General features: G+C 31.1%; 4 protein-coding genes across 6 annotated transcripts; 3 read left to right on the top strand and 1 right to left on the bottom strand.

Annotated features, from left to right (window-relative positions):
• Window positions 1-1352: 1352 nt before the first annotated feature.
• On the bottom strand, window positions 1353-5108 carry LOC143428029 (calpain-7). The gene is made up of 12 exons (XM_076902603.1): window positions 4807-5108; window positions 4561-4724; window positions 4096-4312; window positions 3687-4009; window positions 3469-3601; window positions 3149-3339; window positions 2841-3068; window positions 2526-2770; window positions 2232-2440; window positions 1938-2146; window positions 1635-1864; window positions 1353-1559 (listed from the first exon to the last, which is right to left on the bottom strand). The coding sequence occupies exons 1-12, from the start codon at window positions 4988-4990 to the stop codon at window positions 1418-1420; spliced, it is 2475 nt and encodes an 824-aa protein (XP_076758718.1). The 5' UTR covers window positions 4991-5108; the 3' UTR covers window positions 1353-1417.
• Window positions 5109-5735: 627 nt separating this feature from the next.
• On the top strand, window positions 5736-8354 carry Tfiib (transcription factor IIB). Its single transcript, XM_076903058.1, has 5 exons — window positions 5736-5879; window positions 6387-6497; window positions 6595-6781; window positions 6851-7321; window positions 7404-8354. Exons 1-5 carry the CDS (start codon window positions 5863-5865, stop codon window positions 7563-7565), a joined length of 948 nt encoding a protein of 315 aa, XP_076759173.1. The 5' UTR covers window positions 5736-5862; the 3' UTR covers window positions 7566-8354.
• A 752-nt stretch (window positions 8355-9106) lies between these two features.
• On the top strand, window positions 9107-9930 carry Sec8 (exocyst complex component secretory 8). The gene is made up of 4 exons (XM_076902510.1): window positions 9107-9186; window positions 9287-9448; window positions 9523-9692; window positions 9790-9930. The coding sequence occupies exons 1-4, from the start codon at window positions 9130-9132 to the stop codon at window positions 9875-9877; spliced, it is 477 nt and encodes a 158-aa protein (XP_076758625.1). The 5' UTR covers window positions 9107-9129; the 3' UTR covers window positions 9878-9930.
• An 844-nt stretch (window positions 9931-10774) lies between these two features.
• Window positions 10775-13742, top strand: Ciao1 (cytosolic iron-sulfur assembly component 1). 3 transcript variants are annotated; one of them, XM_076902558.1, is made up of 5 exons: window positions 10775-10868; window positions 12481-12853; window positions 12936-13050; window positions 13140-13304; window positions 13382-13742. In XM_076902558.1, the coding sequence occupies exons 2-5, from the start codon at window positions 12491-12493 to the stop codon at window positions 13648-13650; spliced, it is 912 nt and encodes a 303-aa protein (XP_076758673.1). In that variant the 5' UTR covers window positions 10775-10868; window positions 12481-12490; the 3' UTR covers window positions 13651-13742. The 3 variants fall into 3 exon arrangements, with proteins under 3 accessions (XP_076758673.1, XP_076758671.1, XP_076758672.1); XM_076902556.1 differs by lacking the exons at window positions 12936-13050; window positions 13140-13304; window positions 13382-13742 and adding exons at window positions 11146-11619; window positions 11734-12278 and having other exon boundaries at window positions 10856-10868; window positions 12481-12595; XM_076902557.1 differs by lacking the exons at window positions 12481-12853; window positions 12936-13050; window positions 13140-13304; window positions 13382-13742 and adding exons at window positions 11146-11619; window positions 11734-12288 and having other exon boundaries at window positions 10856-10868.
• The last annotated feature ends 1144 nt before the right edge of the window (window positions 13743-14886 follow it).

The following is a 14886-nucleotide window of genomic DNA, read 5'->3' as shown; positions in this document are numbered from 1 at the left end:
AAGCATAATTGTATTTCAATATCTTTCGTTTAAATAATTATAATAGTAATGATTATAATTGTAATAATAATTACCTAAATTATTGTCAATAGTGCCTTTGCAAAATATCCAAAAATGGATACTTTTAATAATTATCGTTATTATTTTAACAATTTCATTACGTTTCGATATAAATTTTTTTTTAAGTAAGTTCTAAATTAATGATATTGTTTTTTAGTGCATGTATATCTTTTTGTACAATTGTCTATAAATTTTTTTATAATTTATCTTTCAGCAGCCATGTAAATATATTTACGTTTTGCTTCACTCCCGCATTATAAATCACGATCTTTCGTATAAACTACCAATCACTTATTTACAATTATTATTGCGTTTATAAAATATAATATAGCAATTAACGTAATTACAATTATAACCATTTAATTATAAGCTATGCAAAACATTTTAATTGTAATTTAAGATTATAGCAATACGGTTAAGGTTACGTATATATAATAGTTGAAATATAAATGTCTCAAGTGTAAATTGATCAAACAGCATTTTTGTCATTATAATATCTTAATATTAAAAAAAAAATATATATATATATATATATATATATATATATATATATATATATATATATATATATGACAGTGCTAGTAAAAGAAAGTTAGAAGAAAAAACATTTTGAAAAATCGGAAAGAATACTGTTTTTCTTTTAGAACTAGTTTCGCTAATAAGTAAATAGTAAATACAGTAATTTTTATAAATAAAAAACATGATACATTTCTTTATTTCTATATTTTTATACAAAATAATAATTGAATCACTTGCAATGAAGGCTTACACGAATGCTGTTTGATATTCTCTTGACAAAATTCCATAGAAAAGAAATATTTCCTATTTTCTTTGGAAGAAGAGAGAGAGAGAGAGAGAGAGAGAGAGAGAGAGAGAGAGAGATATAACTAATTAAAAATATTTTAAAGTTACATTCGGTCTTTAGTTGTGTAGATACGTGCCAAATTATGACGAATCAAGTAAATGCTAATAATGAATAAAGTGCCACAAATTTTCATAATCCAGTCAGTAGTTGTCTAGTCTGATCACTAATTTGTATTTTTCAAATATAGAATAAAAACTCATTTTGTAATAATTCGCCATTTAATGATTTTCCTTATTTCAATTTGTTTTTTTTCTTAATTGCATGTGTATTGGTATAGAAATATATCATAAACATTATTTGTGATATAAATTTTAGACACTTTGTAATGATACTTTTGTAACAACAAATATTAATATTCTACACTTTCCATTTTTGTATATCACAATTAGTGCGAATAATTTAATAGCTATAATAATTGTATAACATATTGTTAAAAATCTTTTTCTTTTTGTATAAAACAGTAATCTTAATTAAAATAGTTAAATTTCGTTATTAAATTGGTTGAAGTTGTAATTTACAAAACGATTTGCAAATTAAGAAGAAATATCCCTCTTGTCCAGGAATATATGTAGATGGAGTAATATGATATGTACCTGCTGGTACATCCTCTATTTCCAGATAAACAAATCCTGATCTATATTAAACTATATTAGTAATATAACGTCTATGTATATTACAATTGTATATAATGTATTATATTATTTATTACCTGAATGGACCAGAACTTTTCATTTTAAATGCATTAGGAGCATTAGAATCGTTTAGTACAACTGATAGGATATCAAATCCTATCTGATATTGTTTAGGTCCCTTTAATATAATTAACAAATAGTTATCATTACTTGAACTTTCTAAAACCAGCTGAAAACGCGGATTATTTCGGTATGTCGGATGATTGATACATCCACCAGCTGTAATATCTTTCCATTGGCCAGTAAGCTAAAAAAATTGTTACTGTAGTGTAAAATATTAAACTTTAAATATATTTACGTAGAAGATAGACAAGGTATACCTCTTTCTCGTATTTATGAAAATTTGGTATCTTCTTCAATGAAAACTCGCACGATCCATAAGCGCGTAAAGTATAATATATTGTATTTGTTTTTTCATACTGCGATATGACTAGAGTGTACCGAGCGTCACTTTGAGCGTCTAAGGTTATTTTACAGAGGTAATGAGGACTATTTATCCTTTTACCGTCGATATATGGTGGTGGATCATCTATATAATCATAAAAAATATTTACAATTAAATTTAGGATCAATATAGAAAAAAAATGTGCGTTATCAAAGTATATTTTACTCGCCAGGGTAATATACCCTTTTCCCATCATTTCGATAAACTAATACTGTTATGTACTCTTGATTTTGTCTAAAATCTGCTATATCTGTAATATGTCTCGTCAGAAGAATCCATATCACTCCTTTAACATTATTTTTCACATCCAATAAAAATTGCGGATTATCACCTATATTATATGCATCCTTCATGGGTCCTATTCCCGCATTCCACATTCTGAAATAATAGATTTTTAAGAGAAATGCTTGCATCGATCATAAATAAAGCTGGATTATTAAATACAAAAATACTAATAACATACTGATGAATACAATAAGTATAGCTGAATAAACCTGGATTCCAATTTAGGTAAAACACGTCAAAAAATTGGCATATACTATCGTAATCGATCCAGAAAACTCCATTATCAAACTGCGACGCAGAATCTGGATCATAATTTAATGTTTCTTTTAATTCATTTGTCCAATGTACTCGATCGAGCTCAGAAAAATTTCCTTTCCAACGTAAATGCGACCAAGGATTTTTCAGTTGGAGTAATCTTTTCTCCTACAAAGATATACTTATGTTTCACAGAACTATAATCATTTATTCTAATATTAAAAAAGTAATCGATTACATCTGTTTGCCTGACATCAAGAACGGCATAGGCATGTGTGGGTACAAGACCGGTTCTGTCAGCTTCTAAATCGGATAATTCTCCAGTAGCAACCGTTACCAATACATGACCTTTATGTAAACGCGTTAATAAAATATTAAATAAATTATCCTTGTTAAAATCGGGTTCACTCGGCCTTATAGCCCATCTTTCCGGTATCCAACCAGTTAAAGCGTGTAAATCTATATTCTAAACAATATGTTTCGTCATATATAAAAATATATTTCGATACATTTAGTTCGTTATACTTTAATAATAATAGAACTTACGCTATTCGAGCCAGGAAAATCATAACCACCCATTACTTTCATATATGCTTTCTCGAGTAACGATATCCACAGCTCACCATGATTGCTAGAGTAGGAACAAAGTAATTGGTTGTATCGGCTTACAGGCAATAAGTCATCTATTATAATTTTGCGTGGAATACCGTTAATGTGTAGTTTCACCATGTACTTTCCTAATATAAAATACTCGCAATTTAATTTTCATTGGCAAACTAAATTTAAGAAAAATGACAGAAACCGTTGATCCTTACGACTAGGAAAAAAATCCTAACAAGTTATACAATGATTATAGAAGTTCTCACCAAATGGATTATATATTGGTTCATTCTTTCTATTTTGTGGATAAATAATAGACGTAATAAGTCTACGTCCAAATCTTTTTTCATATTGAGCACTGACCGCCAGAGAAGCGACGAAAGAACAATCTGAAACAACCTAAAATTAAATATTTAATTAAATTCTAGAGCGACAAGGATTATTAAAATAAAAATTATTACTATTTCTTTTTTCATTTACTAACAGTCTGTTTAATACTGTAGTAATCGACGTGATGTGTTTTAAGCATCTTCGGATCAGAGAACAATTCTTCTGGTCGACTCCATCTTGCAAAGTCAGGCTTTTGCTTGGGTGCTAATTCTAGTAAACCATCTTTGTCAGTAAATGGAATAGCGTACTGAAACTTTTCTGTAAGATCAATACTCATAAAAGGTACGAACTCATGGTCATTAATATGAGAACTATGAAACAAAACTCTTTTCTCTTCTTCTGTATAATTACTGCTGCCACCGCTTACTTTCAAGTGCGCGCTACTTCCACGATGAAGCGGTGGTCGAGTATGTTTACCTAAACATTCATAAATAAAAGAGAAAAAATATACTGAATAGAAGAAAAAAAGTATCAGATTAGAATAAAATAAAGAAAATTAATACCTGTATTACTAGAACTTGTAGCAGTTGTTCTTGTTGTAGGTGATACTTTATCCGCATCTTCATCCAGATTTGTTTCTGGTACTGAAGGTAATTTGGAAAGAGTTTTAAGAATATCATTACTATCTGCTGTTTTTAAACCTTTTAAAGACTCTGCTCTATCTAGAGCTTGTTTTATAAGATCTGTCAATTTTGCTTTTACCTCGGAATCATTAGTTTTCTGCAATTATAGTAATCGTATCACATAATAATGTATCATTGTCGAGGCTATTGGGTAACTTTTTAACAAATTATCCTAATGTTTTGTCAAGCATTACAGATAGTACCATAAAAGATTGAATAATATGTAGTATATGTAGTATGACAGTGTAGACTTATATTTTCATTAAGACTTTGTTCATCCCCGACAATGTGCAACGCTAGGTTGTAAAAACTTCCATGTAAAACCATAATAATATTTAAATTTACCACACTGAGTCCAAGTTCAGCAGCATCTGTATATAATTTCACAGCAATATCCTTCAAGCCATCTTCGTCTGCATCTTGTGCTTGATTCATAAGAAATTTACATCTCTGCAATTTGGATTGATGCGTAGACTGTGCTTTGTGATGTTTTTGTTCTTCTTCGTTAACTACAATGCAACAATAGTTCCTATTTAGTTCATTATATTTCCACTCCTGTAGATACGATACGAATTAATTTGAAATATTCACTTTGATTCTGTAACGCTGATATTCTTTCCCGATACTCTGAAAGCTTCTGATCATAGACAGAATCTTGTAACTCTAAAAGATATTTTACAGCAACATTATAGTAATATAAGGCTTGTTTATATTGGCTATTGCTATCAAATTGTACCGCCTTTCGTGCTGCACTTTGTGCATCTTCCAATGTCATCTTGTTACAAATTTTCTAATGGAAATTATATCGCGATTTTTAATTTATCGACTACTCGCAAATAAAGAACTTCTTTTATGCTGTAACACATTTTAGTTTATCTTTTACATATTTTTGTAGTGAAATCTCTAATGTATCGAACATATTGGTGTACAGAATATCACTTTTAATTTTATTTACCTAGTACATTAAATTTCCGAAATACTTATGCAAGTTCCTTTATTGTAAATAATAATAATTATATGTTGTAAATCGAAATACGATACACAATATCTATCATTATAATATTAACTGTATAAATTTCATTTACCATGTCAATTTTTCATTTCGGAAAACATTACACTCATTTTTTAAATAAACAGCCTCTAGGTTAGATATACTGTATTAGTGCAAAGTAAACGATATAAGATATATATACATAAAATAGTGCACCGATTGCCAATCTATAAGTACATACCTATTATAGATAGAAATCTATCTTTTCCTTTCCTATTCATCCATTTCTATAAAATGGCTAGAGAGAATAATTTATTATCATTATTCTGAATTTATTGTTGTCGTTGTTATTAATGATAAAATATAAATTCTATAAAATAGAATAGCGCGATTGATTTTTATTTATTTAGTTTGAATAATTCGAGTACGTTAACTGGTGTCGATACAATCCAATAGAATCAATTTTTCAAGGTAACTTAATTTTTCAAGACTCAATTGAACATATTTTGAGTACTAGGCTTTATATGTATGTTATTTTATGCAGCTCAGTATAGCTACCATGCTATAACCATGGATTTCGTAGATTGCACATACCTACCTTAAATATCTATTTACATTGACTTAGACGGCAGAGTGGAAATACACAAATCCAAAATATGGCAAGTTCGTCAAGGTAAATTTTTCAAAAATTTCCTCTAACGTTTTTCAATCGATACTGGTACTATTTGTTACAACATTTTGTTTTTGTAGATCATTCTCATTTAAGATTGAAGTGTGTGTAGCGCGCGCGTGTACACACACACACATATACGTATACATATGCATGCAAGTTAGCTCAGAGAAATGACATAATTGTGTTATAAATTATGGTTATGAAAATATGACAGCAATAATGTTTATTTATTTTTGAAATGTTCATACTTAATTATTTCTAAAAATATAGTGGGTCATTTTTTTCATTTCGGATTATATTTAAAATGTACTGTATATTAAATAAAAATAAAACACTTCAATTTTTTTTAAACTCATTAAACGTAAGCAATTATAAATGAAGGCTATTTTGTTAAAAAGTATTAGTCGATTAATAGCTGAAGCAAAAAGTACAAAAAATAATAATAAATAATGTATACACGTGCACACATTGATGCATGATAGACATTTCCTTAGTTCTTTTTTACAGATATGAAACGAACAAAGTTTGTTGTTACGCACATCCAGATGCACCCCTTATCGAGGACTACAGAGCTGGGGACCAAATTTGTTCAGAATGCGGATTAGTTGTAGGAGATAGGTAAAAATATATCTATATATATGTTTAGAAATAGTATCCATATATTTAAATTCAACTTTACTTTTGGTTTCCTGTTTTGTCTCTTTGTGTTTATTAGGGTAATAGATGTCGGATCAGAATGGAGAACGTTTAGCAACGAAAAAGCTGGCGTCGATCCATCACGTGTCGGCGGACCAGAAAATCCACTTCTTAATGGCTCTGATTTATCTACAATGATCGGTCCTGGAACTGGTGCGGCATCATTTGATGCTTTCGGCGCTTCAAAATACCAGAATAGGCGTACGGTAAATACTACTATGCGGTATTACTTGTAACATGGTCTTCCCTTTGATTAGTACATTTCCTTGTTTCAGATGAGCAGTTCCGATAGAGCATTGATTAATGCATTTCGTGAAATCAATGGAATGGCAGATCGCATTAATTTACCTAAAACTATTGTCGACCGGGCAAACAATTTGTTCAAACAAGTACACGATGGTAAAAACTTGAAAGGACGCGCAAACGATGCAATTGCTTCTGCTTGCTTGTACATTGCTTGCAGGCAGGAGGGTGTACCTCGTACTTTTAAAGAAATTTGCGCGGTCAGCAAAATCAGTAAAAAAGAAATAGGAAGATGCTTCAAATTAATATTGAAAGCGCTTGAAACCAGCGTGGATCTCATCACCACAGGAGACTTTATGTCTAGATTTTGTTCTAATCTTGGACTTCCTAATATGGTGCAAAGAGCTGCTACACATATCGCGAGAAAAGCAGTAGAAATTGATATTGTACCTGGAAGGTCGCCTATTTCAGTGGCGGCTGCTGCAATCTATATGGCGTCACAGGTAACTGTAATAATTGCTACTCATTATTACATTTTACATATACAGAATTATTATAATTTTTACATGTTTTGTTATTGTCAAGGCATCAGAAGATAAGAGATCGCAAAAGGAAATCGGTGACATTGCTGGTGTAGCTGACGTTACAATCAGGCAGTCTTATAAGTTAATGTATCCTCACGCAGGGAAACTATTTCCGGAAGATTTCAGATTCGCAACACCAATCGATCAGTTACCGCAAATGTAAACTTAACGTGGAGTCTTGTGTTTATATATATATATATATATATATATATATATACACACACACACACGCGCGCGCGCGCGCATATTCTTTTTTATCATGTTGAAACAATAGTTACGCATCTTAAATAATCATATCTAAGTAATTTAACCTTTATTCACAGTATACATTCCTGAATAATCTATTTAAAAAAAATATTGGTATTATTTAGTTTATTACATTAGTATTGATTCTACCTTTTCCTTCTTTTTTCGTCTTGTTCCTTTATTCCTATTATATTGATACGCACGACGATAATATATTTTGATTATTTATCTGGTGTGGTTAATGATTAGGTTCATTTCAAATACATTTTTTAATATATTGGTATCAAAAAAGGAAATGTAAATTGTGTTGATTGTATTTATAATTGGCATGTTTCAACATGTTAAAAATTAAAAAAGAACAAGGAAGTTTGTTGTAAGGTTTATATTCGTTATATTCGGTACCAAAAAATATGATGAATTTCAAGCTTTGTACAAACAAGCATACAAATTAAGTTTACATTATAAATATTTTATAATGAAAGTTTTATTTAAAACAGTACAATGATAATTTGTTTTATATTTAGTTTACAATAAAAAAAAAAGTCACATTGGAAACTAGGCACATAGGAAAAACTTGAAAGTACCACTACAGTGCAATTGTACGATAAAAATTCTGTGATACTTTTACTAAATATCGTAAGTAAAAGATTTGCGATGAATGCATTCGATTAAAAAGACGAAACAGATAATAGACTGTTACAGCAAACATGTGTACATATTTTATTTTTCACAGTAAATTTATAGAAAATATTAAGTGTGTAAGAAAAAAATATTTGCAAAAAATGATCTTCAAAATATATATAGTGCTCATGATATATTCTACTAACATTTCACAAAACATTTACAATTATGGTAAAAATTTGTAAATGAAATTTATTAATTCATATTAATTTATTAATTGTATAGTAACGTTTCTAACGTAACTTGTTGATAGCAATATATGAAATTTGTTTAATGTTAAAAATTTCTAGTAATATTAATATATGAAAAGCGAGCAGTTATAAATTTTTTATTTTAAATCTAATTTAAAAGTTTGCAATACCTTTAACACGTGTACATGTCACAAATTACATATCGATAAAGAAATCGTTACTTCATTATTAAAGCGAAACATATTATTGAATCCTTTCGTAAAACACGATATAACACTCTATGTTTTATATATATATATATATATATATGTGCATTTAGGTGCGCGTATGCATTTATCAACTGTCGTTCAAAATCGCATGTTGTTACTTTTAAAATTTGGATGTGTACATCACAGCAAAAACAATAACAATTAACCATCGTAATATAAATAAATAAATTTAGTATTTTCGAACGATTATCCCTGATAAACATCGTAGGGAAACTTCTTAAAATACTACAATTTCTATGTAGAATAACATAACCTATCTAACATATAATTTTGATATAGAAATAACAATTACGAGTAATAATAGAAAGGTCTGGCATTAAGGTTTCAAGTACAATAAAAAATGAATTCGCTTCCCCCTACTAAGCCTCCGAGAGGTATTAAACCAACCAAAGAAACGGTAATTTTTACCAGTCTCGATCCGCTTATCTAAAAATTTTTATATGCTCTAAATTGCAGAAAATTAATTTGTCCAATTTTTAATTGCACGCTTATTGCAGAGTGGTTTGTTGATTTCTGTGATCCGTGCACTGTCGGCGAGTGAAACTAACGAACAACGAGAGATAGAAAAAGCTAAACTGGAGAAAGAATACAAGAAAAGCGATCAAAGACTCGATGAATTGGTATCATTACATGATCAGGATCTGACGCAAGTTATGCAGGTAAGTGTAATCTAATAATACATAATTTAAAATAACAACGATTCATTTGAAATAATAATTCTCATTGCCTCCAGATATTCAGTGCATTGTCAGAAAAAGTAACAGCAGCACGGGAAAAAATTCATGCGGTTAAAGAAAACTTGAATGCCTGTAAACAATTATTAAGATGTAAACGAGAGGAATTGTTAAACCTCTGGCTGGAAGGCATTGAACACAAACATGTATTAGAGCTCCTAAAAGATGTGTAAGTAATCTTACGATAAGAGAGAAAATCATTTCTATGAAGATAGGGCTATAGAATGTAATCTTTGAATGAATTGCTTTTCATTTAAAATTTCTAGATCTCCTGATTCTTGCACTAAAATGTTACCTCTAATGAACACAGATACATTGTCGGTATCTACGTCGTACAGTACAGCGTCTGATTGATGTAATTGCTCTATATTTTGTAAATGTAGTTTAATTATTTTGTATTTATAAGATATAAAATATTATTATACGAAATATACATAGCTAATAGAAATGCACACAGTCATAAAGTTGTATCAATTAGTCAATATAATAACCTGTTTCTTTGTCAAAGACAATGAAAGTGTAACTAGAATATGTAAAGCATATGTAGAAAGAGAAAATACTTAACAATCGAATCTACCGCGGTAGGTCGGGAACGTTTTCCAATACCCGATAAGAGGCCTGTACAATCACACTGCGTAACATGTATTTCACATATTATATACGTTCCAAGTACGTGCCCTGTCGCGACCCTTAAGGTTACGAATAACAATCACGAACTTCATGAATAAACACAGAATTAAAAATAGAAAACGTGAAAATTCATTGGAAACAAAAATTAACCTATAAATAAGTACGCGGAGTCGGTAATCTGTAACAATACAAATGTTCAAAGATTAATTTCCAGCAATCGACAAAGAAGGGAAATCCTTACTGATCGACGACTCTATAGCGTTCAATATTAAAGACAAAGCCATACATCGTCGTGCATTTTAGGGAACTTGGATAGCGTAACTGGTCCAACAATAATTATAGATGAACAAATCACGGCTCTTTACACCGTTTTCAAATATATTTTACGCTGAAGTATTAATAACATTTATAAACATAAATAAAACTAACGACTAGTTTAAAAGTGCAATTTTGTTACCATCAATTTCTTCAGTAGAAAATTGTAGCCACAATTTTATGATCCGTGGCGCCATCTCTTCAAAGAGCGCTCAAACTGGTTACGCAACATTATCGGTTCTTTAGAGACTAATAATTGTATTCACGTGCATTACGCTTTGAGCTGATAACTTCATGTATGTACGTATATGTGTTTTGTATATGCGAGTATATAATTAAAAGCCAAGTAATTTATTTCCTTCATATCGTGGAACTAAGACCAACTTTCAAAACGTATATCGTAAGTATTTTAATGTTACGTATTTGGTTTTACCGAATAGATTCGGTGTTATTCTTTTCATCTTCGTATTGTCATTTCCCAATTTTATTTGTAACTTTCATATGATTATCTAAATGTTTAAATAATATTTTTACGTCTCACAACGTAACTCCGAATATTTTACACGGCCGTTTAATATTAAACGCGATGCGCAAACATTTCCCACTCATATTTCCCGAGTATAATATCCGTCAACTCGTTGAGTTGACTTTTAAGAAGCAACCATTTATTGTTGCAGGTAGAGATGGGTACGTTGGTATTAAAGCAAAGTTTGAGCAGACACAGAGGTAGGGTGTGGAATGTTTGCTGGCATCCAAAGGGTACTTATCTTGCGTCTTGCGGTGAAGACAAAACGATTGTTATATGGGGAAAACAAAATAATGCGCAAGATGGGAAGTGGGTTGTAAAAGCTATTCTTACCGAGAGTCATACCAGAACCATTAGAGAGATAGCTTGGTCTCCTTGTGGAAATTACATAGCATCTGCTAGTTTCGACGCCACCACCGCTATATGGGATAAAAAGTCAGGGCAATTTGAATGTAACACAACGTTAGAGGGACATGAGAATGAAGTGAAAAGTGTTAGTTGGAGTTGTAGCGGACAGTTGTTGGCTACTTGTAGTCGGGATAAATCCGTTTGGGTATGGGAAGTAAATGATGATGAGTACGAATGTGCCGCTGTTATTAATGCTCACACTCAAGATGTAAAAAAGGTAAGTGGATATTACATATCAATTATAATTGTACTATTATCATTCCTATAATTATTAATTAAATTCAATATTTTATTAATCAATGTCTTAAATGCGCACAAAAAATGATCATAGGTAAGGTGGCATCCTAACGAAGAAGTTCTAGCATCGGCGAGTTATGACAATACTGTGATGATATTTAAGGAAGATGCAGCTGATAACGATTGGTCCTGTGTTGCAACATTGTCGTCCCATACATCAACCGTATGGAGTCTCACTTGGGATAAAAAGGGCAATCGAATTGCAACCTGCAGCGATGATCAAACAGTGAAAATATGGCAAGAATATAAGCCTGGTAATGAAACAGGAATTGTAACAACAAACGGGGGATCAACTTGGAAGTGTGTGTGTACGATATCTGGTTACCATACAAGGACAATTTATGATATCGATTGGTGTAAAACCACTGGTTTGTTAGTGACTGCGTGCGGTGATGACATTATTAGAATATTTAAAGAGGACAGCGACTCCGATCCCCATCAGCCAACTTTTACAATGGTTTGTTTAATGGACACTGCTCATACTCAAGATGTAAACTCTGTGCAATGGAACCCTGCTGTTCCAGGACAACTTGCATCGGCTAGCGATGATGGTTTAGTGAAAATTTGGTTTTATAATGAGTAACTATTGCTTTGTTCAATATATTTGTTATATATATATATATATTTTTTTTTTTTTATGATAAATGTAATTAAAAGATGAAGTTTTTTATTATTTAATTTCCTATTTTTACCATATCCTTTCATCGTTATTAATTAATTACCATCTAAGAGGTTATGCTGCATCTAAAGATCTCTCTAGATGTTATATGTTTTCTTCTAGGCTGCCATAAATGATAAGACATTTGAATAGACTCAAGGGCAGCTACAAATTTTTATCTTCTACCGTCGTATCGAAACATAGAAATACGTTTTGTACAATGGATAAAGTAGAACCAAATACTACTGGAATCCCATTGAATCAAGTTGTAGATGTACTGAAAAAGTTTGCCAGCCCATCGCTCGCATGTTCCTGGGATAATGTAGGATTGCTCGTTGAACCTACAGAAACGAAAGTGATCTCGCACATTATCATAACGAATGATTTGACCGAAAATGTGATGGAAGAAGCTTTACGCTTGAAAACTGATATGATTATTACTTATCACCCTCTAATATTTAATCCCTTGAAGTCCGTGACTACCCGCTCGTGGAAGGTACTTGTTAAAAACACTTGTTATCAGTTTTCATCGAGCAGTGCTATTCTTATCAAATTGCTACTTGAAGAATTTTCTTTAGGAGAAAATTGTTGCCAAATGCTTAGAAAACAGAATAGCCGTGTATTCTCCGCATACTGCTTTCGATGCGATAAAAGGAGGTGTAAACGACTGGCTGGTTTCGGCATTTGAAAATGGTAAGTTCAAAATAGATCATCGTTTCGTATGAATGTTTTCTCTAACGATTATTTGGTTACTTTGTAATTAATAATTTTGTACATGTAAGTACTTGAGAGTAGCAAACCCATAGACGTGAATGCAGATAATAGCAGCTACGGTTCTGGACGAAATTGCATTTTAAAAAATAATATTACTCTCGAGGAAGCTGTGGAACGAGTGAAAATACTTACTGGTTTGAAACATGTCAGATTAGCTCGTGCTCATCGAACAGGTATCGAATATTATTCATTTATTCGTTTTATCGAATTTGTTCTATTTAAATTACCGTAATTTCACTTTAACTTTTAGATGATTTTATTAAAACTATCGCGGTCTGTGCTGGAGCTGGAACATCCCTTTTAAAGGACGTGCCCGCCGATTTGTTTCTTACGGGAGAGATGTTACACCACGATATTCTTGATGCTGTACACAAGGGAACCAATGTGATATTAACAAATCATTCCGATTCGGAACGTGGTTTCTTAAAAATATTTGCGTCTACCTTGAACGATATGTTGCAAAAGTCTGTAACAGTGTGCGTATCCAAGACCGATGCGGACCCTCTGGAAACTGTTTAATTCAAAATAGAAGATAAATGAATATTAAGATGGAAATATATGTTATATATGATAAAATTTTATTATTAATATATTATAAATTATCTGTCCTATTTAGGGATTGACAATTTTTTATTTCAATTTGGTATAGTCAGAGAGAGATATCAGGGAAGTCAAATACATAAAAGAATTATTGTATATTGCAGGTTTAACATAAACGATTTATGGCTAACACGGAAAGAAATTGCGTTCAAATTTTCGTATATAACGCGCTTAAACTACGTTTGCAATTAATCTTTGAACATGTGTAACCATTATAGAATCGATTTTGCTTAATTTGATTATTTTAAATATCTTTTCATTTATTCTATCATTCATCCATCTCTTATGTTTACACGCATTCAATAATTCACGCATGATGGTTACAATGAGAAACTTGATTTCAACAACGTACGTATAGAACGCGAACATTTATTGGAAACTTATAACTAAATAAAATATAAACAGTTGTTATTCTGGTCCAATTAGAATGACTTTAAATTATTGTTTTCGGTCCACGCATCCAATTTTTTCCCTTCCTTAACATTTTTGTTTTTGGCTTCGACTTTGCACGAATTGTTTGACAACAGTCGAAAATTAATCACTTGCAGCAGTTTTTCAAGTATAACACAGGTAAAGTTACAACCCCAATAAATGATATTCCGTGTTCTTGTTTACTATCGTGATGCTCTGTGTGTGTGCGCATATGTGTGGATGTGTATGTATGCGCGCGTGTACATCGATGACAAAATGCGTTAATATACATTGAACACTTTATAAATTGCGATTTTCTACATCACCGAAAGTGGTGCGGAAGTATACCCTGAGCTCGGATGCCCAAAAATGTGGATCGCGTTGTCATGCCGTTTTCAAGAACATTTGCAGAACAGACAACGTGAAACTTAAAATTATCAGATTGTTATTATATCCGTTTATTTCTAGTCAGGTTAGACTTTATGTTTTAGGTTTAACATTTTCTATACTGCCATAACAGATTGGTTTGCCACTAATATCGTTGTGATACGATCATCTATTAATCGGGACTATAATTCTTATTAGAAATTTTGTTCAATTTTTCTTGGAAACTTTCTTGCATAATATTGCCGATATATTATATCGAAAAAATATGTATTTAAATTCAAGCGTGTTTTATACTAAATTTCAACATATTAATTATTAACAATCGATCAATGCACCTATCAAGTTTTAATGCTTGAT

Source organism: Xylocopa sonorina, chromosome 10 (assembly GCF_050948175.1).
Source record: "Xylocopa sonorina isolate GNS202 chromosome 10, iyXylSono1_principal, whole genome shotgun sequence".
NCBI lineage: Eukaryota > Metazoa > Arthropoda > Insecta > Hymenoptera > Apidae > Xylocopa > Xylocopa sonorina.
This window is presented reverse-complemented; position numbering and strand designations above follow the sequence as displayed.

Coding starts and splice junctions, on each gene's coding strand:
- LOC143428029 (XM_076902603.1), bottom strand. CDS start 4,990: ATGACATTGGAAGATGCACAAAGTGCAGCACGAAAGGCGGTACAATTT. Junction 4,725..4,806: donor ATCAGCGTTACAGAATCAAA/GTGAATATTTCA, acceptor GTTGCATTGTAG/TTAACGAAGAAGAACAAAAA. Junction 4,313..4,560: donor CTGAACTTGGACTCAGTGTG/GTAAATTTAAAT, acceptor CTATAATTGCAG/AAAACTAATGATTCCGAGGT.
- Tfiib (XM_076903058.1), top strand. Junction 6,498..6,594: donor GGATTAGTTGTAGGAGATAG/GTAAAAATATAT, acceptor TGTGTTTATTAG/GGTAATAGATGTCGGATCAG. Junction 7,322..7,403: donor CAATCTATATGGCGTCACAG/GTAACTGTAATA, acceptor GTTATTGTCAAG/GCATCAGAAGATAAGAGATC.
- Sec8 (XM_076902510.1), top strand. CDS start 9,130: ATGAATTCGCTTCCCCCTACTAAGCCTCCGAGAGGTATTAAACCAACC. Junction 9,449..9,522: donor ATCTGACGCAAGTTATGCAG/GTAAGTGTAATC, acceptor CATTGCCTCCAG/ATATTCAGTGCATTGTCAGA. Junction 9,693..9,789: donor TTAGAGCTCCTAAAAGATGT/GTAAGTAATCTT, acceptor TAAAATTTCTAG/ATCTCCTGATTCTTGCACTA.
- Ciao1 (XM_076902556.1), top strand. CDS start 11,152: ATGGGTACGTTGGTATTAAAGCAAAGTTTGAGCAGACACAGAGGTAGG. Junction 11,620..11,733: donor ACACTCAAGATGTAAAAAAG/GTAAGTGGATAT, acceptor AAATGATCATAG/GTAAGGTGGCATCCTAACGA.